At 45.5% G+C, this 27,474-nt stretch overlaps 1 protein-coding gene across 2 annotated transcripts in view; it reads left to right on the top strand.

Moving 5' to 3' along the window:
• LOC136825236 (cytoplasmic 60S subunit biogenesis factor ZNF622-like) overlaps positions 1 to 27,474 on the top strand; it is a 405,172-nt gene that overhangs the window by 56,126 nt on the left and 321,572 nt on the right. The window contains exon 2 of one of the 2 annotated variants that reach the window (XM_067081270.1): positions 22,270 to 22,396. In XM_067081270.1, the coding sequence (XP_066937371.1) occupies positions 22,270 to 22,396 (127 nt within the window). Of the gene's footprint in view, positions 1 to 22,266; positions 22,397 to 27,474 lie in introns of both variants that reach the window. The other variant, XM_067081269.1, reaches the window with a different exon arrangement.

The following is a 27,474-nucleotide window of genomic DNA, read 5'->3' on the forward strand; positions in this document are numbered from 1 at the left end:
ATTTCCAGGCTCTTTGCTTTGGCTTCTCATAGCATAGAGAGTGTTCTGCTGGTATTGCTCCCCTAGCGAAATGACTTCTTTTCATGGGATAAAGATCTCCCGATATCTACAGTAGATGACTGGCTACTATGTTCCTGCTCGAAAGCTCAATGTATGGAGGACATTCACACGACTCTTCTCTTGACTCAAGAATTGGGCCTTCTCATCAATCGGGACAAGTCTTTTCTAGCGCGCTCATCAGGAGATTCATGTATTGTTAGGGATGACGATCAACTCTCAGGATTTTGGTTTTCAGTCCCAAGAATAGAAAAGTGTCTCCAGACAGTGGAAGAAAATATGAATATAAGCTTTTGCTCAGCCAATCAGTGGATGATTCTTCTAGGTACCTTCTCGTCTATGGAACAATTCGTCACTCTGGGAAGACTTTCACCTGAGACCTCTCCAGTTCTTCCTCAGAGTCAGCTGGAACAGGAAAAAGTTTCAGACTTTCGTTAGTGTTCCTGATAACAATGCGTGAGAAGATCTTCGTTGGTGGAATTCCAGGAAGAGACTGTCAGAAGGGAAATCTCTTCATCCTCTGAACTCCAGCCTAGAGTTCTTTTCAGACTCGTCAAACCTAGTTTGGGGAGCTCTTTTGGGATTAAAAGAAGTGTCAGGGACGTGGTCTCAGGAACAGCAAAACTGACACATCAACGTAAAAGAATTGCAGACAATATTTCTGGGCCTACAGTGCTTCGCTTCAGAAATTCGGGGGAGGACAGTAGCAGTGCATTCAGACAACATGACGGCACTGGCTTACATCAAGAAACAAGGAGGAACCCACGCTTTCTCCCTGTACGAAGCAGCAAGGGACCTTCTTCTTTGGTTACACCAGAGCGACACTCGAGTGACAACGTGTTTTATCCAGGGGAGATTCAGTGTTCTCGCGGACAAATTTGAGCCGTCAAAGACAGATCCTTCCCACAGAATTTACGTTAGACCCGTTGGTTTGTCTGGATCTGTGGAAGCTCTGGGGGAAACCCATGATAGATTTGTTCGCGTTCTCCAGAAATCACCGACTTCCTCTCTTCTGCTCACCAGTTCCAGGTCCCTTGGCATGGGTGACCAATGCAATGTTGCAGGATTGGTCCAACAAAGATCTGTATGCCTTTCCCCCATTCAGTTTAGTGAGGCAAGTCATCAACAAATTCCAGTCTCGTCAAAACCTATCCGTTATCTTGATAGCCCCCTTCTGGCCAGCAAAAGAGTAGTTCCCGGATCTACTAGAACTTCTTGCGGACTTCCCGAGACTGCTGCCACAGAAGCAACTTCTTCTCAGGCAACCTCACTTCCGTCGGTTTCACCAAACCTGTCTTCTCTGGCCCTAACAGGGTTCAAACTGTCAGGTGACTGCTCTGAAAGAAGGAGCTTTTCAAGAGCGGCTGCAGACGCAATTGAGAAGTGTAGAAGACAGTCTTCAGATAATGTCTACCAGGCAAAATGGTCCATCTTCAGGTCCTTGTGCAGACAAAATAACATGTCCTCTTCTGAGACCTCTGTAGCAGAAATAGCGGACTTTCTTCTGTTCTTGCACTCTGCTAAAGGACTTTCCACCTGTGCCTTTAAAGGATACAGAGCTATGCATAGCACAGTTATCTGCCATAAAGGAATGGACTTATTATCGAACCAAGTTTATCGATCTTATTAAGTCTTGTACTGCAAACTTAAAAAAAACCTTTGTATCATGGAACTTAGATATTAGTCCTTAAGTAAGCTTTCCAGTTCATTTTGAGCCACTGTGCAATCTATCTCTTTAAAGGGGATCTAACAGGAAACTCTTTCTGGTCACCTTGGCACTTAGCCTAAGAGTCCATGCTTTGAACAGAAAACATAGGATTTTCTCAGAATGCAGGTTTACTCTTTTTCCCTAGACTTTCTAGCAAAGAACAGATGTGCATCAAATCCATGGCCTTGTTCTTTTCTGATCAAGAACTTGTCCGAGATAGTAGGGCCGTCCTGAAAAGAAAGAACTTTCTGCCCAATGTGGTCATAGTTTATCTTCACAGAACGAGACATTAAGTAGTACTTCAAAGTAGCGGTGTTCGTGAAGTATCCCTCCTAGACCCTTGTCTAAGAATGGCCTGTGTTTTTCTGAATCTGATTTCCAGAAGCATATTCCATGGTGAACAAAGACTCGCTCTCCTCTTTCAAGGTAAAACCCCATGAGATAAGAGCAGTCGCTATGTCTTTGGCGTTTAAGCACAATTTATCCCCCACGTCAATTGTGCAAGCGACGTTTTGGAAGTGCAAGTTGGTGTTTGCATCGCATGATTTAAGGGATCATGAGACTGCTTACAATCAGTGCAGTACCTTGGAGTCCGTTTCACCTTGGCTGGCGTGGTATTGAGGAAGGAAAGGTAAGAAAGCAATGTCCTTTCTTTAATCTCTTTCTGCCTTGCTTAGGGTGTTGATTTTTGGCAGGAGCCTGGGAATTTGTACTCTGTGCCAGGTACCCTCCAGTCTTTTACCAGTTTTTACGGTTGGGTATTGGTGTTTTTAATTTGATTTTTAGTGGATTTCTCTGGTTATTTTGTGTGGTACTGCACCTGGGCCGGGGCATCTTGTTGTTGTGCTTTGCTAGCCCTCGGAGATTAGTCCATGGCTACAAAGCACCTACTGTAATAGGCCATCAGGCTTTACGCCTCGCCTCTACTGGATAAGATGAGTGCCAACCAGAGGCAGTATCTACCTGTAGCAGCTCTCTTATCAGGTAAGGTTCAACAACATTGATTCAATGTTAGCAAATTTTTATTCTCAAACTCATTACTACTAATAATGTTTGGGGTAGATATGTCCTTTTCCACCTCATTCAATGTGGGAATCAACCCAATATAATTACTGGAGTGATTACATAAAAATGTTTATTTTATAATAAAATAAGTTGTATATATACTTGCAGTAGGCGATCGGTTCTGACGGGGAGTTCCACGTTTTTCGCTTACGCATTGTAAACCAAAAATCGTTGTAAACCGAAAAATCGTCAAAAATTGTCAAAAATCTAAGAAAACCTTACTTTTAATGCTTTGGGTGTATTGAAAATGATGTAAACTGCATTTTTATTGAGTTTTTCATCAAAAAACCTCCAAATTTTTATTATTCTGCCGTTTGGAGCCATGTTCTTCTATAGAATCAGCGTATGGCGCATCATAACGGAACATGTGTAAATAAGCTGGGAAATAATTTTTGATGAACTATATTTAGCGTCGTAACCTCAGAACGTCGTAGGCCGGACCGTCGTAAACCAGGGACTGCCTGTAATTACACTGTCCGGAGCCCACCTGCCTCCCCTCACTTGGACATAAGCGCATAAACAAATTGAAGCTCTTTGCTATATTGTGCCTTTTCTTTTTGTCTGAAAGTGGGTGAGACACGTCGCCATAAGCAAAACAAACTAGAGTGACCATAATTTCAAAATTTTTGAGCTACCAGTTAAAAACTAATAAGCTATGTAATTACTGGGCAGTATATATAAACTTTATTTGTTATAAAAATGTCATTTCCTCCCCGGCTGTGCAAAGGACCCAGAAATTCCGGACAATTGATCTCGTGTTTCTTATAGCCCACGATCATTTGTCAGAGCAGTTTCACTTCCTTGCTCTACTCGACCAGGAAGGAACACAAGGTGTAGCGAACCCCAGTCGGTTCATAGAGACTTACTCAGATTCTCCTCAACAGTGAGTCTCCCTAATGTGAGACCGATGGTTGTTATATCGGGTTGGAATAATCACAGTTTTAAAGTGAATTTTATGTTTCCTAACTATACAAACCTGAGGTCGCACATTCCATTTTCATGCCCACCTCATGCACCCCTCAATCTGACACGGGCGAAAGGCAAGTGAATGTTACATCCGGACGCGGTGATTCCGCTTGCTCCCGGTGATGATCTTTCGTAGTACCTAACCACCCTTGTTCAGAAAAGTTCCAACAGCCGTTTCGCGACTTCATTGAAATAATTCCTAATATAAAGTTTCAGGTTTGTATAGTTAGGAAAATAATTACTTTAAAGCAGTTTTTCAAAGTAAATTTTATTCCTCTAACTTTATGCATGAGTTCCTTTACGATACACATTTTCTCTGCCCACCTCATGCCCACCTCAATCCCGACACCTGGGCGAGGCAAATTGGAATGTTACGCTTCGGCGAGTGGACTCCCTGCAGACGGCAGTTAACTGACTAACCACCTTGTTTGAAAGTTCAGCAGCCGTTTCCAGCTGCGCTGTAAGTAATTCCCAATGTAAAGGACCTCAAGTTTGTATAGTTATAAAAAATACAGTTTACTTTAAAAAATTGTGATATTGCACTAGGAATATCCTACCATCTGAGTATATAAAAGATCATAATAAAACTAATAAATTTCTTGTTGATTTCATTAAAAATGCTGCTGATAAAGCAATACCAAAACCAAATTTCACATCCAACAAAACACACAGTTCCGTGGTGAGTCTGATAAGCTAACAGTGAAATAAATAAAGTACTCTTTAGGAGACAATTGCATTATATAATTTGGATAAAAATTCAGTAAAATAGACTACAGCGTACTGATATTAGAGGAACTTGATAAAAACTTACTATATTGTACTATAAATCAATACATTGCAAAACCTCTATGTAGCTCATAATTTCTGCCAATTAAAAAAAAATTAATTAAGGAAGAATCATTTCATGGAGGAAATATGTATCAGATCTCTCTAATAACACTCCCATACAAAAATTATGGAAAAAATCCAGGAAAATGAATGGTACCCATGTTAAACTACCTAAACATGCCATATTAAAAGATGGAAAAATGATAGTACTGTACTTGACTCGAAAGAAATAAGTAATGTAATGGGAAAAAACTTAGCAACTGTAAGTAGTAATAAAAATTTAGATGAATACTTCCACACAAAGAAAAATAATATAGAATTAATAAAATTTTGAAACAATAAAAGATACATAATAAAACATTGTTCTGACACAATATACAAACCATCGGTCCTTTACATTCAGGGAAATTGCTTTCAGCGTGGGCTGGAAGGCCATTAAACTCTAGAGCGGTGGTTGAACCATTAACTACCACCAGGTGGTAGGGAATACACGCCTGTCCGAATATAACATTCAGTTTGCTCTCAGCTGTCATGCGTTGCAGGCATTGGTTCGTATCTCTCTGCCTGACTGTCATTAGCTGTTATTAACAAGGTGGAATCTCAATGTATTTCCATTATATATTACTTGTGTTTTGAACATTATTAATACAAACCGATTTGTGATAACCTTTTATAGCCCGTTGTTCCCCTGCACCATCTTGGGTTTGTGTTAATGTGTATTTAAGGGCGTAACTGAGTGGTAATGCTTCTCTTGTAGCCCTTTATTTAGATAATGAAGGCGTTTCCTATACGTTTTGGAGATGTTAGATTGGGACGTAATATCTTCTCTCCCCTACATTGATCAGGGCATGAGTTAAGCTTCATATGTGACCTCCTGCCCTCCATGTACAAAGTGTAACTTTTAGCCCTTCATCTTTACTGTAAATTTTATAGTTAAGTTTCGTGTTTATTTTTTTGTATGATTGTTTCCCCTCTGTATTCCATTTTCTGGGTCCTTGCCAGGAAGTAGTGGTTGTTCCTGTCTTTGAACTCCTTGCTTTCTCTATCTCCACTCAGCCTATATTTCTTCGACTACTCTGTTTCACTTCTATGCGTCAGTCTCCCTCAGCTCACCAGACTTCTTGGTATCCGGCAGGGGAAGCAGTTTACTTTCTTTAAACATGTCCAGTCACTTAAGTATAAGTTTTGTATTGTAAAGGTTGAATAACAAATTATATTATTTTGTTCTAAGGTTTTCCAGTTCATGATAATTTACTTTTTCACAGTGCGTGGTTGTCAAATGTGCTTGTTTTCTTGTTTGTTGTTAATAATTTTAAATAATATTTAACTTTTTGTACTATCGATATTATCACGTTCACTTACCTTTTTGATATTTGCTTTGTATTTATAGTCTATTGAACCTAAGGGTATGAAATTAACTTTACATTGAGTAATACAATGTCTATTATATCTGTAACAAAAGTATGACTACTTCCCCTTCCTGCTTGTACTTTGAGTGTTGTTTTTTAACCACCTGCGCTGGGAGGGAGTTGCAGGGGCGGGTGGGAGGTTGCGAGCGTTGTCTGTAAGTTACTTCCACAGAAAAAGCCGCCCGGTGGCCACTCCCTCCATCCTTTTCTCCCGTGGGTTCTTCCTTATCTCTCCTTGGTGAGAGATCTCTCTCCTTGGCCTCTTCACTCTCTTGTGGGGCCCGAAGACCACGGGGAAGGGGCGGGCAATCGAGCAATCTCTTCTTGGTACCTCCTCTCGCTGCATGAGACATTTCCTAAGTAGTGAGAGGAGTTCCCTCCTCTAATCATCTTTGCTTTTCTTTCAGGTTGACACTGAGCATCACAGACAGCAGTGTGATTGGCTGGACATTCATTTAGTGTTATGCGGGGATCGATACAATACCGAGCTGGATGACATGGTTCCGCGTCGGGGATTGTTCCGACTCCTGTTCCACCGATGTGCGGTCGATCGGCTGTGTTGCTGGCCTTCATGTATGCTGTAGCATTGCCTCTAGCATATCTGTGGTCCCATCTGTAGCTTTCCCTGTGTTACAGCTCCTGTTAATTCGGCGACAGTCTCTGGGCGCTCTTCCTGGTCTCCTGGGGCATACATCCTTATCCGTTCATGTAGCGTTCCTGTCGATTGCGTGCGCTCCTGCCTTCCTGAACGCTGCCGTGGCTCCTGCGCCGGCTGTCTGATCATGCCTGCTGCTTCTGGCGGTTGTGCCCGGGGACACTTCCATTGTGTTCCTGCCAGCTGCCCAGAGGTTATGATGTCCACCATCCTGTAGAAGATGTTGGAGTGAAGGTGAAGGAAGTCACCCTGTGGAAAGTGACATTCCTGGCCATTGCAGTAGCTCCTGCCTTCCAAACCACTGCTGTAGCTCCTGCATCGGCTGTCCTGATCATGCCTGCTGCTTCTCCTGGTGGTTGTGTCCTAGGCCGCTTCCGTTGTGTTCCTGCCTGACTGCCTTGGAGGTTACATGTTTAAAGGCATTCACCATCCTGTGAAGATGCGGTGGAGGTGAAGGAGTCGCCCTGTGGAAGTAGCCGCACGTCTTGCTTCTTCATCTTGATTTTGTCTTCTGCTGCCCCTTCCTTCCCTACTCCCGGTCCAAGAGGTCAGAGGGTCGGACAGACCTCTGTCGGCTGTGAAGGAGAGGAAGGCTGCTTCTTTACCATGATGCCCTTGGACGTCCCGGGTTTGTCTCTCCGAGAGTCAGTGGGTCTCTCGGCTCTTCCCAACCTTTGGAGTTAGGGGAAACTGATTAACGCCACCCTGGGTTTTGTACTTGGGGGCATTGGGCACGCGGGCCTCAGTTGCAATCTCGTTCCCAGTTCTGGGAGTTTCGCCTCTAAGATGGGGAGCTGCCCGCTGGGTTTGCGAGCAGCTCAAGTGCTCAGATTCTATGGAATATCGAGTATCTCGATCTGGCCTGGAGAGTATTTCCTTGGCCCAGTTCGGGAGCAGTGTGAGAGGAAGGGCCAAGGCACTTGGGTGTCTCACCTCTTCCTGCCAGCACTACAAGTGCTCCCCGAATGCTTGCCATTGCTTGGTCGGGTTCCCACCCTGGTGTCTCGATCCTGGCGGTTCAAACACCAAAAGAAGCAGGGAAGAGGTTCCCTTCGGGAGTCCTGCGGGACTGACTCTTTTCTGGCAGACAAGTTTCTCTTGTTGGCGCTCGCCGAGGCAGAACCGGTCGCATTCTCCTGAGGTCTACCAGCATTTTACGGAGGCCACGAGAGCGGCCTCTCGGGCCGTGCACCGCATTACCAGTCTTGGAAGTCTGCGTCTAAGACTGGTTCTGTACCACAACTCTTCGATCTTAAGAAACTGAAAGCAGCCAGCTCACGATTTTTAGAGTCTTGTGGGTGCTCCAATTCTATAGATCATGGCGCTCTCCTGATGAAGGCACAGGATGAGAAAATGCCGAACACCCAGGTGTCACAGGAGCTGAAGGATGCCAGGTGTGGGTGCGAGATGCCAGGTGTCTTGATGCTGCTCATGCGTCTTTGGTTGGCAATAAGGTTTTCCATACTTGTGTCTTGAACCTTAGGGGTTTGAGCATGCAGGGATAGCAGGCATGAAATTCCCCTTTGAACTCTTCTGGGGACCTTGCCCCGAAGGAGTTTGGGGATTCAGGAAACTAGCAATACTTCACAGCGATGAGTTACGCCTGTCCAGTTCCGATTGTGTTCGCGAATGGCCGCTCGGCTCGGCGCCTGAGTCGCTCTTCTGAGGGCTGGCTCAGCCGCCCACCGCCCAGCCACTTTGTCGCTTGTGAGACTGGCTCCAGCGCTCAGCTCGGCTCGCCCTGCTGCCTACCAGTCCCCGCGCCTCCCAGAATCTGGATTAGCGTTAGCATGATCGCTCCTTCTCGGCCCCACTCGGATTTTTTCCAAATCAGGTTCTCAGCTTTGTTAGAGGCTTTTGCTCTTCAGGAGCGGCTTTGCCACTTTAAAACTTCTTGATGTAGCGGTAATCTCCTTTGGTTGACTATATCGCTCCTGTCGCCCCTCCTGTTGGTCTGACTGGCAGGATAGGTGGAGTATCTTTCTCTCCACCTGTTCTGCCTGTTTTCCTCCACGGTTGTTCCAGAGGTGTGAGACAATGAACATATAGAACTCTTCAGAGTTCAGCTTCCTAACATACTTTGGGTCTCGGTCCCTTGATTGTCTCATAGAGTACAGCCAGGTAGCTGAGGGTTTCATGGGATCTGTCAGGCTCCCTCCAGGCTTGGAAGTACAGGAGTTTCACCGCCCGAGGCTTAGCGAGGGTGTTCCTCTTCAGAGGTGGCCCGATCTCCTCGTTTTTAGGAGCAGCGCTTGGTCGTCAGGCGAGATCCCGGGATGGACCCTCAGCTCTAATGAATAATCTTCATCACTGTAACCCTTGCAGTTCTGAGGCCGAGTGTTGGGGGCCACAGCGGTCCTTGCTTCCGAGAGCGTTCTCGACCAGATGAACTCTTTTCTTCGAAGGAGTTCATTCAGGTCAGACACCTGCTTCTTCCCTGCCCAGCCCGACCAGGATATGAATTCTACTTACCTTGTAGGCTCTGGCCGACTGCGTCTATGGGCAATTCTGGTGCTAAGAGAAGGACTTTGTCCCCAATTCCAGATCTCAGTTTCGTATTAAGTCCCAAGTTGGCTCAAATACTTAAGCAGACACCATGGATCTGCCTTTCTCTTGATTTTGAATACCTCAGTAATCGAGGTTTGTACCAGGGGCACTGCCTTGTCCTTGTCGACTCAACCTCGAGTTTAAACCAGCAGCCCCCTCAACTCCTAAAGTCCTGACAGTAAATTCTGTGGGAACATAGCCTCTCCCTACCCTTCTAGGAAAGTACTCATAACGATTGTCTTTCACCTCTTTTTCCCATAGGGAGGAGGGAAGAGGAAGAGAGAGAAAGAAGTATCCAGCAGGGGAAAAGTTACCTACAAGATTCCTGGATGAAATTATACTTATCAGGTCTCTAGAGCTGGCAGTGACATTGCCGAGACACAAGGTGGATTCCCTCCAGGAGAAAGTATCTATTTCCCGCCAGGTCTTGGCAATTCTTATCATCCAACCCCTCTCCCATGCTGCTCTGATTCAGAAGTATCAGCCCGGCTAGAAACTAATTGTCTCGGTATCCTGTCATCTTGCAGAAGCTTCCCCACGCTCAAAAAGAATGGGGAAGTCTGCTGCCATTCCTCCATCCTTCTTTCTCTTGAAGTATGAAGGGAGGAGTTGAAGCTGTCTTGAGTTGCAGAAAAAGAACCTTCTGAATATGCCCATATATTCCCCTCGTATTATTTCTACGGATTCACGATTGAGGAGACTGGCGCACATCTGTAAGACTTTTTCTTGAAGGTGTGTGGCCGAGACGATTAAGTACCTTCTCGGCATCACCATCCTGGGCTCAAGGCAGCCTTCTGGCCTTCCGAGGAATTCCAGGATGAGTTTTGCGACAGTCACAGTTCGTTGAACAACAAACCACAGTAGTGGCATTTATCGACAAACAAGAAATTGTTTTTCCTCTGTTTCATCTGTTGACATTTGCAGAGTACTCGAGAGTGTTCCCCAAAGCGCACTCCAACATCTCAATTAGCCAGATGCATCCCGGTGGGGATGTGTATTTGGCAAACAAGCCCAACCTCGGGTTTGAGTGATCGGGATGGAACATGCTGCTCATGAAGATTCACGAAGAGATTGCTTTCGACTGAAAATCCCTACCGTCTTTCTGTACCTCCTGCAAGTCTGTAGTTTTTTTCTCCTCCTTCATACCAGAAGGCTGAGGCATGCCTCTTTCTGGGAAACTTGATTTCAAAATACATTCCCTGGATACTTCATACAGCACTTAGTTACTTGCCTTGGCTCTTACCACAACATTATCACCTTAATACTAACCCATAAAGAAAAATTCTTAAACCACCAATTGTCCTCTGGTAACGACCGGTAAACAGCGCCACGCCCCCCTCTCCCGCTCAGCTGATCATCAGTTGTTTTCTCGCGCTCGTCGAGAGAGGTTCTCTCGGCTTCGCTTCACTTTCAACTTTAGGATTTCCTTATTCCTGTTTTGTCACCTGCTTCTTATTCCCAGTATGGATTCCGAAGGATTATCGTCACAGGACTTTGACAGAGTGTGACTCCAGGCGCTTGGCTGTAAAATTGCAAGACTCGGATGAGTAAGCCTGTCTAATGATAGACATTCTATTTGTAATTGTAGAGGGCGTTATGCAGGAGTAGAAATGTGCGATTGTGAACAATGGTCATCTGATGAGTTTGCCAGATATATCAAACATCAAAATCTCTAATTACAAAAACGAAAATCTAAAGCTAAGACGGCTGCTATTCAAGGGGTTATCGAGGAGCCCTTAACCGAACCTTCTTCGGGTAATAGCAATGATGTTGTAAATGTTGCAGATGCTTCCGGTGAGCACCTGTCAAAATCTGATATAACTGATCTTTTTGATAAATCAGTCAGTCAATTTTCTGCATCTTTTTCGGATCAGATTGCTGAATCGATGCAGATGTCTTTTATTGAATTAGGCAATCTTTTAGATAGAGTTAGGGACTGAAGATGATGATGTTGTACCTGCCCTTCTTTTTTTCAGACATTCCCCGACTGCCTGCGGTCTGCCATTCCTCTAATAAAGGAATTGTGATCCGCCTCTGCTTAGCCCGAGAAGTGTGTGCGGCATGGGAGACCAGTTGGCCGGTGCAGTCGGGTATTTCTTTTCCCCTGATGTGTGGTGTATTGATTTTGTTAAGCTAGGCAATTAGGTTTCGCTCTTCCTGAGCAAGTAACAGCATTTATTCTCAGCGATCTGGCGATGGGCGTCATGGTTCAGGTGTCGCATCTCAGGGTTTGCCGTGCAGTATAGATGCGAATCTTGGTGGGTCCAGTTTCTCCAGAGGTCATGGTGATAGTGTTTCCTCCTGCTGCAAGGTGTTGGAGTCAAATCATGATTTCTCCTGCACACCTGTGGATTCATAGTTCGTCCTGTCATTGGAAGTTTGTCGCAAGTATTCTTGCTTCTGAGATTCGCAGGTTCCACCTGTGTCCGGTTTATTGCAGGCTTTCCCTGCGCGCTGGATTTAGTCGCAGGCTTTGCCTTCGTCTGGGATTGTGAAGAAGTCAGTCCCACCTCTGTGATTCGGTGTGGGTTCATTGTCTGGAGTGTTAGCAAGGTGTTGCTGGCTAGATATTTTGCAGTCTCACTCTTCCTTCTTTTCGCAGAGTTCCAGCTGCTCCTTGTCATTATAGCTTCATCCCTCGTCTGGCGAGTGGTTGCAGATTCTTTCTGCTTCTACTTTGTCCTTGTCTTCGCTGGGTTCTTCACTTTCTTCTCAGGCTCTGGGTGTTGCAGGATTAGATCCTTTCTCCCTCCTCCTCAAGTCGGTTGGGTTTGATTTTCTAATTCTCAGTCTGTTTCAAATGAGGATGATGCTTAGTCTATTAGGGATTCTGGTTCTGATTCCCCCACTCGGCGAGATTTTAAACTTATTTGGGCTTTCCATCCAGAATCCGTCCGGAACCTTCCAATCCTCGAAGATTTATTGCCTTAGAAGATTTATTCCTCCAAGGTTAAGGAGAATTAAATCGACATAGAGTCAATCTTCACGATAAATTTCGGAGGAGTTATCCAAGATGTTAGAATAGATTTCAATCACTCATATCCGGAAGATGAGGTTTCACTTTGTCCTCTTCTCATAGAAGAAATTATATTTAGCTCAGTTAAGCACAGTCTTGCGGGTTCTCCCGAACCTAACGTATTAACTTTAGGTAGGCTTTCGGCTGTTTTACATGAAGAGATTTGACATCTCGTGTGAATGTTCCCGATTAGAATCTTTAGGTCGTCTGGCTGGAAGACAATTATCTTTTTCTTTCTGGCTCCTTTCCACTCTCCTTAACTTCATTAAAGAATCGGGATTCGTCCCTCCGGATCCCTCGATCTTTGAGGCTCTCATTCAGTCTTTTTCCATTTCTCTAGTTAATTCCTCCAATATTGCTGCCTCTATCGCTACCTTCCTTCAAGTCAAGAGAAGGGAGGTATCTTATCATTGCCTCCGCATGCAGTACAACAATTCCAAAGACCCAATTGTGTCCCTCCCCCTTAGCAGGTCAGAAGTTTATTTGAGCAGAGACTCTAGAAAGAGTCATTAGTGAGATTAAAGATACTCCACTACTTCCTTAAGTTGCTAGCTACTTCTAAAGTGATCAAACTGCCCTCTTTTCTTCAACCAGGTTCCTCCAGAGCCTCTTCTGGTGGTTCTGGGGAGTTAATGTCGGCGTACTCTACTTGTGTCCCGGTGAGTGAGGGCTCTTATCGGGCGGAAAATCTAATTTGTCAATAGCGTGTTGGCTTCTCCAGCGCGGAGCCTCCTCTGAAATCTCGTGGGCGTCTCTAGAGGGAGCGGGGTTTTTACGCCGGCTAGAGTCATTCCCTTGTCCAGTTCAGATTGGCGGCTGTCTGTCCCTTCACTGGACATCTTGGAGGGACAAGGTGTAGGCTTCGTGGGTGGTGAAGTCCTCAGGGAAGTGTGTGATTCCCTTTCCACACCTCCTCTCTCTCTGAGACTCCCATCACCTAAATTAGTATTCCCCTCTTTCCATCATTGAATGGCTGGAAGGAGAATCCGAGCTCTTCAGCAGAAGGTGCGTCAGGCCCGTCTCCGTCTCGAGCTATTACAGCGCGTAATTGCATTAGTGCCCAGGCGACTGGAGAATCGACACATTATCGATCTCTCCATCTAAACACCTTTATTGTAGACCAAATTTCATATGGAAACCACCCAGTCTGTCCTTCAGTCCATTCGGAGGGGCGACTGGATGGTCTCCATAGATCTAATACCTTCCAGATTCTATTCGTCATCGTCCATGAGTTTCATAGCCCCGTGGCTGGAGGCAGGGCTTGGCAATTCAAAGTCCTGTGTTTTTGGTCTTGCTACGGCACCTCAGGTGTTCACGAGGATGATGGCTCCTGCTTATCTGCTTTTTCTCCACCAGGCGGGTAAGGATACTCCGGTACCCTGGACGATTGGCTAGTTTCTGTGGCTTCTTCGAAGGAAGCAATGATCCGGGCAAAGGACCTGTGTAGACCTGTGTCAGACTCTGGGTGTTATAAATTTCGAGAAGTCAAATACAAACACCCTCTCAATCTATGACTTATCTGGGGATCAGGTTGGGTCCCTCGATTTTGAGGCTTTCCTGGCTCCCTTGAGGGTAGAGAGTTCTTCATGCTTGAAGAATTTCTATCCTCAAGGGGAGCAATCTGCGACATTTAGAGGTTCTCTTGGGCCATCTGTCTTCTCTGGCTCATCTGGTTCCTGGGCTCAGCTTCGCATGAGAGCACTCAACTGGCTCTCCAGGAGGAGCTGGGACCGGCGATGACTCTGTCCTGATCCCTTGGGACTGGACATCACAGCGACCTTCTCTGGTGGATAGAAAAGGATCGTCTTACATCGGAATCTCTCGTAGCCTCCCCACCAGAGCTTCTGTTTTGGTCCGGCGCCTCGGACGTGCAGGTTGAGCTTCAAATCCTGACGAACCAATTCGCCTCGGGGGATTTGGTCCAGCGAGAATCCGTCCTATCCATCAATGCAAAGAGGCTGATTGCGGTGGAGGAGGTCTTCCACTTTCAGATTTGCTCAAGAGCCGAACGGTGGCTGTCTTCTCGGACAACACGACAGCAATCTCGTATTTGAGACGTCGGGGGGGGGTCCGCTCAGTCGTTCTCAGCGATATAGCTCAGAGAATCTTGAGATGGACAGAGACCTTGCAGATCTCTCTCCGCCCTCAGTTTGTTGTAGATTACATTACTAGCGTGATTGCAGATGCTCTCTCAAGACAGCAAATCATAGGTCAAGAATGGATGCTGGACATGGAAGTTTTCAACAAGCTAAAGGAGGAGATGGCCAGTGAACATGAACCTGTTTTAACATCGGCTAAATCACCATTCGCATTCATATATTGCGTAACCTCGGACCCTATGGCTGTAGGGGTGGATGCGATGTTATACCCGTGGGACAATCTTGAGCTACGGCTTTTCCCCCTTTTTGCAATGATCCAGCGGGTGATCAACGGCCAGTCTTCACCAACTGTCAGCCCCAACTCTGAATTGTTCCGTTCTGGCTTCAAAGGGAGTGGATTCCCCCAGATTTGATGGAACACCTTCTGGAACCACCTGTTCCTCTTCCCACCCAGGCAGAACCACCCCTTCGTCAACCTCACGTAATGCTGCCAGGTTCCCCAGAAATCCCCCGAATGCTTCGTCTTCTGTGCGTATGGAAACTCCTTTAGCGATTCGAGCCTCAGGGTTCTCTTCTAGGTAGCTAAGGTCCTTGTACTGCAGAGAAAATCTTCTTTAACCTCTTGTCAATCTAAGTGGAAAGTCTGGTTGGTGCACGGGGCCAAAGGACATTCTGTTCATGTCCTTCCATTCCTAAGGTTACGAATTCTTTCTGTGGTTATAGAATAGTGTTCTCTGTCACAAACCAAGGCTTACGAGGTCTATGCTTTCCAGTTTTTAGATTTTAAACTACCTTCCATCAGCTCAGACCTGGCCATCAGAGATCTCATTAAGCCAAGATACTGGCTCCTGGAAGGCTGCTCAGCCCCCTTCTTGGGATCTTAATGGTTACAAGACCTCATATCTTCTAAATATGAACCCTTGGCATCAAGGACCTAAGGATCTTAATGAAGAAGGTCCTCTTGGCTAGCCTTAGCCACAGCTAAAGGGTCAGTGAGCTCCAAGCCCTTTCCTCTTCGGTCCCTTCTCAGGAGGATTTAATTCTCTCTTATGTCTCACTTCATAGTGAAAATGGAATCGGCTAGTAACCTGTTCCCAGGTCTTTTATCTAAGTCCCTCAGAGACTTTGCGGGTGATCTCCTGAGGTTCACCTCTTTGTCCAGTTAGGGCATTGTCTATTTATCTGGAGCAGGACTAAGGACCTCGTCCGCGTCAAGTGTCCTATTTATTTCCTAAGAGAGACCCAGGAAGAGCATTTCCAAAAATGCCATTTCTTTCTTCTGAGAGAGATTATTTGGTGCTGGAGCACTGGGAGGTGTGAGGTCCTCCTCCCAGGGCCCACAGCATTAGATCTATAGCCACTAGTGCGGCTTTTCTTAAGAATTGTTCTATCTCTAGGGTGCTGGAGGCCGCATCCTGGAGATCCAATTCTGTCTTTTCTCTATTTTATTTTAAAGATATTTCATGGAGTTTAGATGGTTGTTCCCTCTTTAGGACCTTTTGTTGCTGTAGTTGGGTGTTAATTATTAACTCATTATTTATTTTATATATTTATATGGTTAAATATATATTTTAAAAAATTATTATATTTACATTCTGATTGATTAATAAGCAATTTATTAGGTTAAGACAGTAACTTCATTGTGCAATTTCACTTGGTATCTGTTTTGGGTTAGGGTCTCGGAGTGTTCTGGCAGAGGCGAGACTAACTTGACATGACTAGACTGTTCTCATATAAGAAACACAAGTGGATGTAGAGGGCCCATATTTGCCTCCACACTCTTATCCCTGAAGACTCATGGAAACAGAAGTGGATGGATGTAGGGCTATGTGCCTCCACACTCTTATCCCTGAGCCGTCAGACCTTCTGCCTGCATATTACCTGACCTCCATGAGTCGGCGGAACTCTGAGTCTAGGTGGTCTGTAAACTTCCTTCTATTCTTGCAGAGTCAATGAGTGACGAATGGTTGGATGGAACCACTAATCAACACTCCTAGTGCGATCAGTCCACCTCCAGTAAAAATTTTGGGAATCGTGCTGTATGAGTATCCAGAATGTGTTTTAGTAAATTTTCATTCAAAATTAATTTCAATATACTTACCTGGATACTTCATACATCCCACCCACCTCCCCACTCTCAATGTTGGGATTACTGATGATCAGCTGAGCGGGAGAGGGTGGCGTGGCGCTGTTTACCGGTCGTTACCAGAGGTGATAATTGGTGGTTTGAGATTTTTTTTTTTTATAGGTTAGTGGTATTGGGTGATAATGTTGTAAGTGTTTGTTTTTCATGGCGTGCAACTAAATTGCTGTATGAAGTATCCAGGTAAGTATATTGAAATTAATTTTAGAATGAAAATTATCTACATTTTCCCTCTGTATTTGTCTGTTTTGCCTAGGGGTTCTCAAGCATTGCTCACCCGGAGTTAAAGACAAAGGCGGAAGACCAAGCCTCTGCTTAACCTGGTGGCCGAGGCATCGAGAAGAGTTCATGCTTGACCCAACCTCCTGTGCAGCTACACAAGAAGCAGTTCTTTGGGCAGTATATTCTGTGTGTGTTAGGGACTGACCTTCAGCTTCCCGCCTGGCGTCAGGCTTTCTGCGACGGCAGCAGCTTCTCTTTGGATATCTCTTGAAGTCCTCTGCTGCCTCCCGGGGACTGGGCCATCTTCGCTGAGTGGTGTTGTTGCAGAACTCCTCACTCAGGTCAGAGTCACTCTTCAAGTCTGAACCCGACCTCGTCTTCTCTGCCAAGGTTACTTCTTTCCCTTTCATTTGTAAAGGCCTTGAAGCCGCCGGCCCCTAGTCTTCTATCTGAAGATTTGCCATTTTCTCGTCGGTGGGTTGGCCTCATTATGAGAAGCTTTTGGTCTTACTGTCCCGAACTGTTCCTGGGTGGCATGTGACTCATTTTAGGTTCCCTGTCCACTTTCATGTGCCCTTAAGTCGTAGGATAGAGATGTTCCCTCTTAGGACCATCTCATCTTATCTAACCTTAGCATAGAAGATGGAAGAACAGGTGAAGGGGTTCAGTACTTTGACTCCTTCTCGGATGCTCATAGGTGGATTCAAGATCCTTTGGCATCTGTTGTCGGGTTCGAGTCATCCTTGTTCCCCTCCCCCTGGGACTTTGCTTTGTGTTGATGATCCAGATCATTCGTTACTTTGTCCTTTAAGGAGCTGTGGTACTTTCCGAAAAGGCTCGACACTCCTAACCTTGATGTCGTCGACATTTTCGCTAGTGCTCTCTCCCAAGGAAGAAGTGTCTAAGGACACATCTTCTTCCTGGCTTTGTGAAGCGATCTAAGGAGGTACTCGCCAGGTGGCCGAGCGACGTGCAGTACCTTCCACCCTAGGCTCATGTAGCCATTAGCCTGGTGTCCCCTGCATTCCAGTTTCTGTCAGGCTGGAGGCATGGCGTGAGTCTCATAGACCACACTCTTGTCTTCCTATGTGGTCTTGCCCACAGGCCCTTGGAACCTTTTTTCCTTGGCCCTGGTGGCTGCTCAACAAGTTGTGTTTTCTTGCTCCTTCAAAGAGGACTAGTAAGCACTCCTAGCCTAAGATGTTAGTTTCTGGAAGTAGAGAAGGATGGTGACTAGCCTCTCTTCCTCCTCCTTCCCCATTCTTCTACTTCTCCTCCTTCAGGATGAGAATAGGACCCGAACCAACACGTGCTGGACCTGGTGCTGATGCAGTAAGACTACACATCGAGCACTCGTTCTATTTTTCTCCTAGAATCCTAGAAGCAATTCCACTCCTTCCTCTAGCAAGGGGAGGAAGGAGTCTGGCAATAAGGGAAACCCTATCTCAGCTTTTCCTTACTACCTCCAACTCTAAGATTCTTCCAGCCTATTTCGTATGAGTCACGTTTCCTCACTCATGCGAAAAGGTCCAGTGTCTGACATTTGGTCTTGCAGTTCCTGCATTCTGATCAATATGTCAGAGGCTCAGGTACTCCTCCTCGCTCCTTCGACCAGGAGGAGTACCCCAGGTGTGCAGAACTCCAGTCAGTTCAGGAGACTCACTCAGATTCCTCCCTCCAACCAGTGAGTCCTAATGTAAAGGACCGATGGTTTGTATAAATTGTCATGGAACAAAATCACAATTTTTGAAAGTAAATTGTATTTTCCTAACTAACCTAAACCTGAGTCCTTTAATACTAATATGCCACCTCATGTACCCCTCAATCCTGAACCTGGACCAAAAGGCAAACTGGAATGTTTACATCCGGGCAGGCGGGTATCCCCCGCCTGCCTGTCGCTAGTCACTGCCTAACCACCTTGCTCAAGTTTAATGGCTCTGTCCAGCTTTGCCGTAAGTAATTCCTGATATAAAGGACCTCAGGTTTGTATAGTTAGGAAAAATACAATGTACTTTTAAAAATTGTGATTTTTCCTCTGCCCTCTTAGAGAAAGCTTTACCTTTTCCTTAGTGAAGGTAACACATGTATCCCTTTCACTCCCCGACCAGTCTAGGAGAGGGAGGCCAAGGGCAAGAGGAGGAGGTGATGAGCGATGTTCCTCCTGCCTGCTGATGGTGGCTGTTGGGCCATTTGGGTAACATAGCAGCAACACTGACTGAAACCTACATAGTGGATGGCCTGCTGGAAGGATATTTGTACCCTCACTGTCAGTCTGGCCTGGTTCCAGACATATATTCCCAGCTTGCAGAAGGATCTTAGTGTTTAGGGGAGGTGGTCACGATTCGAGAAGGCACAATAGAGAGTTGTGTGAAGCGATTTGATGCTTCAAACGCTTTACAGCCTTCTGTTCTTGGTGGAAGGTGACAGGTGGTTTGGAGGCCAGTCATCAGCCTCTCTCAGTGAACGATTCATTACCGCCTGGCCCAGTTCAAGAAGAAACTGTTTGCTTAATGTTAGATTCCTTCAGAGAGGGTGACACATGCTCATTGAACCAGGAAGATGTGTTTTTATATACCACCTCCATTTCTCCACTTTACCCTGGGAGGATGGTCTCAGTTCAGGAGCTACAATGGGAGGTTGAAGAAGTTCCAATGCATGGTGAGATATCCTCCTTTCCTTCAGTTCCTCTCTCCCAGGAAGTGGGACCAGGATCTAAGTTGGTGGTTGATAACAGGGAACTATAGTAGAGTGCCACTTGGCACTTCTCCCCCAGAGATACTTCTGTTCGCTGAGGCGTCCTGTTAGGGGTGGGGAGCACATCTGGAGGAGTTGTTAGTGTCGTGTGGGACCAGACTGACAGTCATCTCACAACAATATCCTGGGTGGAGAAAACAACCATGTAACCAAGGAATTTCGCGATTTAGTGATGAAGCGCTCTGTGGTGTTGGTAGTAACCATAGTAAAGTGGTGGCACATGTCAGCAAGTGGGTAGGACTAGTTTCCCTCCCACGGCATAAGTTGATGATGCAGATGCACAAATGGGTGGTGGCTCACTTGGCAGAGATGTCTGCTAGGTAGATTGCGGGTACTTGGAATGTAGTAGCAGACAGGCTCAGTTGCCAGAGTCAGGTGATAAGGACAGAATGGTCCCTACACTCCAGTATAGTAGGAAGGCTCCTTGAGGCGTGGGGAGATCCAGGTATAGATACGTTTGCCACTTGGCACAACAGAAAGCTTCTCATGTTCTGTTTCATAGTGCCGGACCCATGAGCTGCAATGTAGGACACCTTCTGGCACTCATGGAACAACCCAGTTGTGTATGCCTTTGCTCCATTCTGCCTGATTTGACAGGTGATTTACAGGAGGGCATTGACCACCCTGGATCTGGTTGACTCTGATGGCCTTTAAGTGGCCACATGCTGAGTGGCACCCAGAACTGCTAGGTGTGTTAATCAAGGTCCTGAGAGAGATTTCTCCATGGAACAACCTTCTGTGTTAGCTGGATGTCGAGAGGTATTGCTTGGCCAAAGTAGCCCAGAGACTATCCAGCATCTCCTGTGAACAAGAGGCTTATCTTTCTGCACAGCAGAGGAGTTGTCTTGATACCTGTGGAATTCCTCAGCAGCTGTATATCAAGAGAAATGGGCCATCTATGGTTGGTGTCATTGACAGGGTATCACTTCAGTTAGAGCAACTCTTCAGTAGGTAGTGGACCATCTGGTCTTTCTTCACTGCGAGAAGCTTCTCTCAGTCTTGTCTATTAATGGCTATAGGTTGGCCCTCGGTCAGGTCCTGAAACTGAAAGGAGTATATCTCTTTTCTTCATGGGAGATCTCTATGCTCCTGAGAAGCTTCAAACAGTCTTGTTTCCTTAAGGAACTCAGCCCCCTGAGTGGGATGTGACTCTTGTTGTGAGGAGTCTTAACTCATTGCCCATACAAGTCCTTGAGAGTCATCAAACAGGATTCTGACCCTCAAGACTGTTTTCCTTCTTGCCCTGGCTTCTTCCGAGAGAGTAGGCAAGCTTCATGGCCTCCCTGACAACGTTAAGCACTTGAAAGGATGGGGATCTGTCTTGCTTGAATTTGTCCTGCAGTCCATAGTGAAGACTCAGAACCCATCAGTCCCGGATGTCAGGTTCGAGTCCTTTTTAATCCCCTCTGTAGAGGATTTCATTAGTAGTGGTCTGGACAAGATGATACTGTGTTCTGTTAGAATGCTGTGGTACTATCTTAAGAGAACTTTGCATCTCAAGCTTGAGTGTCGACTCCTCTTCATTAGTACTGACATGAACAAGAAAAAGGTGTCCAAAAACGTAACCTCTTTCTGGCTGTGTGAGACTACCAAGCAGGCATGTGCCTTGTCCAGTTAGGGCAAGGGTTCAGCCCAGGCAAGAACTCAAGTCAGGGGTATCACCCTGACTTTAGCATTCCAAAAGAACCTGTCAATTCAACAGGTCTTACAAGCAGGAGTGTGGTCTTCAGACTACATTCACCTCATTTTATCTTTGGGATGTAGCCCACAAATCCTTGGACACTTTTTTCCTTGGGTCTTGTGGTGGCTACTGTACAAGTGTAGTTCACCCAGTTCCCCCAAGGGGACAAGTTGTGTCTCATCTGAGGTATTCAGTTGTTTGAGAGCGTGTGAGTTTCTGATCGCCTCCCTTTTCTCTTCTCTTGCCTCTAGCTTAAGGCAGAGAGTCAGGATGCTACGAAAGTATATGCTGGATGGACATGACATGGAATGCAGGTAAGCTACTCAACTTGGCACCAATCCATTTATTTTCTTTGTAAATTCAATTGGATGCAAATCTTCCCTCTCTCTAGACAAATGGAGAGAGGGACAGACAATAGAACAAACCTGTGTGTTGTATTAACTGTTTTATTGTCCCTGACACATAATGGTTCTCAGCCTTTATTAGGTTGTGGAAGCAAATTCATTACTTAAATGCCTCAAAGTCTAGCAGCTATAACATTTCATATGTTGAGCATGCTAAAGGTATGGGATACCTTCCTCTGCTCCTTCAGACCAGGAAAGTACATCCCAGGTGGGTTGAACCTGCCAGTTGGTTTAGAGAGTACCCAGATTCTTCCCACCAATGGGTAAGTCTTCTATGTAAAGAACTAAGGTTTGTATTGGTGAAGGAACAAATAGCAAATTTTAAAGTAATTTGTACTTTCCTAACATACAAACCTGAAGCTCTTTACATTAATAGCCCACCTCACTCACCCCTTGCTTTGGCACTTGGGCCAGAAGGCAAAATGGTGTGCAGACAGACAGGTGGGTGGGCTTCCCCCTGCCTGTCAATATTTAATGACCTTTTCTGAAAGTTAAACAGCCATTCCAACTCCCATTTGCAAGCTAGATCCCTCTGTAAAGAACTGTAGGTTTGTATGTTAGGAAAAATACAAATTACAGTACTTAAAATATTTGCTTTTTTTGGAAACAAATCACAGTAGGAAGACTACATTGTTTTCCAGTCTTTTATGTAATGAAAACATGTTAACTTTTTCTTGAAAGGTTCAGAATGAAAACAGGTCTTATCTTTCAGCAGTCCCAAAGTAAAGAAGAAAAGAAGAGGTATTGCAAACCCTGTGGCAAATCATTTGCAAATCAGATGTCTTTTGATAATCACATGCATTCCAGGAAACACAATGAGAAAGTAGCTGTTTTTACTGAAGGTGAGGTGTAGTTTATACTTTGTACTTTGTATTACTGTACTGTGTGTGTAATATGCAAACCTTAATTATTTCAATGAATCTTACCTACTGTTAAAGTTAGCTAACATTTTTGTGCCATTAGTTGTGATTGCCATTCAAAACAAAAGAAAAAGACTCGGCTGACCTAGATGGACTGTCTTTGTAATCACTTGTTTCCCACTAGGTAGTACTGGGATTTTTAAACATCTAACTTTAGTAGTTATATATATATTAAGTCCTAGCGTCACGGCAGAATTTCAAAACTACGCGGCAATGTCGCCCGATCGTTAGTCAGGTGAACCACCTGTCGCCCTCTGCAGGTGCCTGAGCCATTCCTTCTTCCTCAGATCTTCCCTGCGCTGTGTGTCAACATCGATCGATTTACGCTCAAGTAGCCTGTGTTTTTCATAACTTATTTTTGGTAAGTACTGCTGACTTGGCTTTCAACTTGTTCCTTTTGGATTTTCTTATATCTGACTTCGCCAGGTGTGAAAAGTAATGTATTAACTGGTGCAGCGACACTAAAGTCTCTTGGATCCCCAGTATGTCTGAAGAAGCGGGAATGAAAGACGTCAAACCAAATACTGTTTCTCCTCTTTGCCAGTAACCAGGAATAGTTCATTCTTTCCTTGATAACTATCCTATTGATCATTCTCGTAGTGGCCAGTCTCTGAGACCCCCTCACTGAAACAGGTAAGGACCCAATACTTAATGATTTGTTGGCTGCCATTTGTTCAGACCTGGCTTAACAAGGTAAAAATCCCTCTCCAGAAGCAGGGATAATATGTGATCGATAATAAGAGATCTAAAAATACAAGTGTTAATATGTTGTTAGTGAAATTGCAGTGGAGGAGTGCGACCGCTCGGTCCTGTTGTGCTCCTAGTCTAGACCTCTTCCAAGCTCACCAGCCTTCTTGAGAAGGAGAGTTGACAGGCGAGAGGGAGGCAAGAGGGCTTTACTTTACGAAACATGATCGTCCCTCAGCTGCTGTGGCGTTTAGGACGCTCACCACCTACGCCATAGGAAAGGCGAGGATTAAAGTGTTTTCGTCTATTGGTTGCTGTACGTCAGCCGGGCTTTGACGTGTCACTTTTAGGCGCCAGTTCTCAAGTAACCTCAGGTTTGTGGGACAGCGAGATTCAGAAGTATGGGCCTTCCAGGGCGTCGGCGTGAGGAAGCTGGACTCAGGAGGCGTGTCAGCGGGCCAGGGCGTCGGCGATGAAGCTGGGCGCCAGGATGTCAGGCGTGAAAGCTACGATGCTGGTGTCAAGTGTCCGAGATTAAACGCCAGGGCGTCAGCGTCATGAAGCTGGGCAACCAAGACATTAAACTCAAAGAAAATGAGCGTAACTGCATGCCAGGCGTCGGAACTGGGCCTTGGGCGTAGGCGTCAGATGATATTTTGAAAGAAGCGTCGCTGCTTCCGTCTTGGAAAATCGGAAGAAAGGCGATAATATCTCGCGAATTCTCTGAATCCTGTAGAAATTCAGCGGGGGCAGCGCAAAGGCCATCGGCACCATCAGACCGAAAGGAAACGCCAGAAGCTATTTACTGGAAATTTTTTCCAGAGAATTTATCCTGACGCTCTCGTTCCGCCTTCCGTTTACTCGTCTGAAGAGCAGCATTTACGAAAGAATAGATACTTTCGAAGGAGAAACAGTGAACAAGCATACAGTTTTGCCAACTTCAGGCTGCTCGAGGTCTATGTTTAGTATCAAGCTGGAGAGAATGATTCGGCCTCATTGCCCTTTGTCCAGGAACCTTCTGAATCGCATTTGACTCATTTAATTCGAGAGTGGCCATGGGAAAAGCAAGAAGTTGTTAGTCGATATCAGAATTGGACCACCCCTCCAAAGAATTTGGGGATTTAGGAAGGAGAAGATGGAATTATTCAACCTTTGACCACGGCTTTGCCGAGAAGAACTCCTTATGTCTGATGTCGTGTATGGATAAAGGACTCGGAGATGGGTTCCATGAATCGCTGCACCTTTCTCCAGCGGGACTCCTGAAGAAAGGGCCCATCTTTGCTCTTTCTGGCTAATGGGAGTCCACGTCCAATCAAATTCAGAGATTGATTTATATGCACCTCTCACCTTCTCTCAAGGTTTGGTATAGAGAGCCTTTTCATCTTTGTGCTTTGTAAGTTTAGATCTAAAAGCAGCAAGAAAAATTCTACCTACGACTTTCATAAAACAAAGAATGCAGCTAGGAGTTCCCTGTGTTTCCAGGTATCTCAGCTCTTTCGTGGTCAGCCCTCCGATAGAGGTTCCTCTGAAGGCAGATGGATGAATGACATGAGAAGAGGCTCTACACCTTGGGGAAGAAGGAGGAACACACGCTTTCTTCTCGTGCAGACTCTTGATGGGCTGGACTGTCCCAGCTAGTGGCCCCTCTAGTGTGAACTAGTTAGCCTTCTGCCAAATGTAACGACAGAACCAAGGCAAAGGTTCTGCAGCAACAAGTGTCTATGATGTTACCGAGAGCCAGACCAGAGAGTTCAGGATCCGGAATTCCCAAGTTCTACATTCAGTTATTCCTGATCCCCAATGCTTGGGGTTAGAGACTAGCGCTGGTGAGTTGCATCAACTTTTTTATTACAATAAACAAAGGAGTCGCTATAAACTTGACAAAAAATGAGTTAACAGCTGGTCGAACAACATGACTGGATAGCCTCTGGACCCTCCAGGATCAAATATTTTCCTTGTCCCATCACCAATCTCCAAATTTTCTAAGTTTAATCCCACGGAAAGGTTTATAGTTTCGGTCTCTCTCTTTACGGCCTAAACAGACCAAGGTTGACACGATCTGGCTCTGGGCCAAGACCTCTCAAAACAAGTGCCTGCAATATTGAAGGCGTCATGATAAGACTTCCACATGGAGACTACAGATTGTAACCACAGTACAGCAGCGGAGCTCTTCCTTCCAGCCCAAGAGGTGGCTCTCCTGCTACACTATGAACAAACAGGCAAGTTCTATTCAGTGGACTTGCAAGACTGCAGGCGTGGCCCAGTTTTCTGCTGCCTTCATTACATCCTCCTCTTCCTCCTTCGGTTAATTTTTTCGTCTGCGGAACCCCTCCACGGTCAATTGTGATGAGAAATAGTACCTGATTGAAACCCAACCTAATACAACAACCCAGGAAGCCCCGCGCTATCTTTACTATAAAATATGCAGCTTGAACTTTATCTTCCCAGCTGCAAGCGTGACAACCAGGCAGAGAGAGAAGAGGATAATAGGCGTCCGGCCTAAAGCCTGAGCGTTTAGAAATTTTAAGGCGGCTGAGCGTGGTAGATGAAACTCTGGCCTTTGGATGCGGTGAAATCGACATCTAGAGTGAAACACCATGACTAACTGGCGTCAATGAACCCAAGGCGTCAGGCGTCGAGCATTTGGGCGTCAGGGCGTCAGGCTTCAAGATATTGAGCCAGGCGTTGATTAGCTCAGGGCGCCAAATTACGCTGGCATCAGCGTCTAACAAGGTGAGTCTACTGATAAACAGATAGAAATCTCACAATCCATCCAGAGGTTCATACATGGATGAATTCAGAGTCAAGATTTTTAGGGCTTTTCGTTTGTGCAAAGACAGGACAAGCCTCAAGAAATTTCAAGAACTTTATAAGGGTGGTGTACTTTGTAGGAATGGATAGGTCTGCTGGAGACCCTTTCCTCAACTGGAATGGTTGTCTCCTTTGGAGAGTTAATTTTATACCACGTTACAGTTTCATCTAAATGAACTGGGACAAGGAAATAGAGACTGGAGACCAGTGCATCCCCATTTGGAACTTAATAAGACGTGTTGTAGTGGTGGGCGTCCGTCAAGCTCGGAGACCCTTCTCTATATTAAGAGGAACCCAGACCTAGTGTTGTTATCCGGCGTCGGATCAGTATCGAGAACAACAGGGAGAAATAAAAATCTAGGCTCCTGGACTAGAGAGCAGAGAAGTTAAACTCAATTTAGAGACTGCTGCAATCCCTTCTAGCTCTCAGGGAGTTTGGACACAGTGAGAACAAGAGGTGCAGGTCAGCACGACAGCACGACTGGCGTTAGCATTTTCCCATCCAGCAAATGAGAGGCGCTCACTCCAGGTCTCTCCCGAGACAATAAGAGAATCTCTTCTTTGGGCAGGAGAATGTAAACTAGTATTCCACTTTATCAGGGAGAAGCAAAAAATGCTGAGGGCAGACGACCACGAGAGGAAATAAAGTCTCTCAAGAATGAAGCTTCATCAGGACTTTGGGGGCGTCCTTGCATAGATCTCTTCGCCTGGTATGTGAGAAGAGGTTGAGGACGCTTGCACTCTCGTGCAGATCGATTATATGCATGAGGCAGCGTTCCTGGTGGACTGAATTTAACAGGCGATGTGGCATTTCCTATTTCAAAGGATAATATACACAGGGTACTGAAAAATTTGTCACATGAAAGGACCGGAATGACCCTTGTAGCCCATACTAAGCAGCAAGTTGGTTCCCAGAGAAGTGCTGGATTGGATGGTGGTGTCCAGGTAACCTACCTCCAGAGTAGATCTACTCAAACCTTACTTGGAAAGATATTGCAAAACCTACAAAGCTGCTGTAACTGCTTTGGGACTATGGAAAAACTCCCTACAGAGCCAGAAGTTTTTTGAAGGAGGCAGCGTAGCATACACCACGCCAAATCAAGGAAGTTGTCACATTAAGGTGTCCAATCCAAGTGGGAGGTATTTGGGGATGGTGCAGGAGACAACTTCATGTCCTCTTTCAGTATTTCTGTAACCCAAATTTGTATATAGAGAAACTCACCAGCATGGAACCTGAAGGCGTGAGTCTGAAGAGGTTCCTCATGGGAAATGGGATTCGATCCCTTACAGAGACATCTTTAAAGGACCTCACCTTTGAAAACTCTTCTTAGTCAGTTTAGCCTTAGCGAAAGGTTGAAGTGAGATACATGCTCTCAGCAAGAGTATAGATTTTATACAAGGCAAGGCAATCTGCTCACTGCAACCTGACCTTACAAAAATGAATACTCGTCACAACCCTAGCCCAGGAGCGATTGAGATTCGAACCTAACGGACATAACAGA

This window comes from Macrobrachium rosenbergii, chromosome 37, assembly GCF_040412425.1.
Source record: "Macrobrachium rosenbergii isolate ZJJX-2024 chromosome 37, ASM4041242v1, whole genome shotgun sequence".
Taxonomy (NCBI): Eukaryota; Metazoa; Arthropoda; class Malacostraca; order Decapoda; family Palaemonidae; genus Macrobrachium; species Macrobrachium rosenbergii.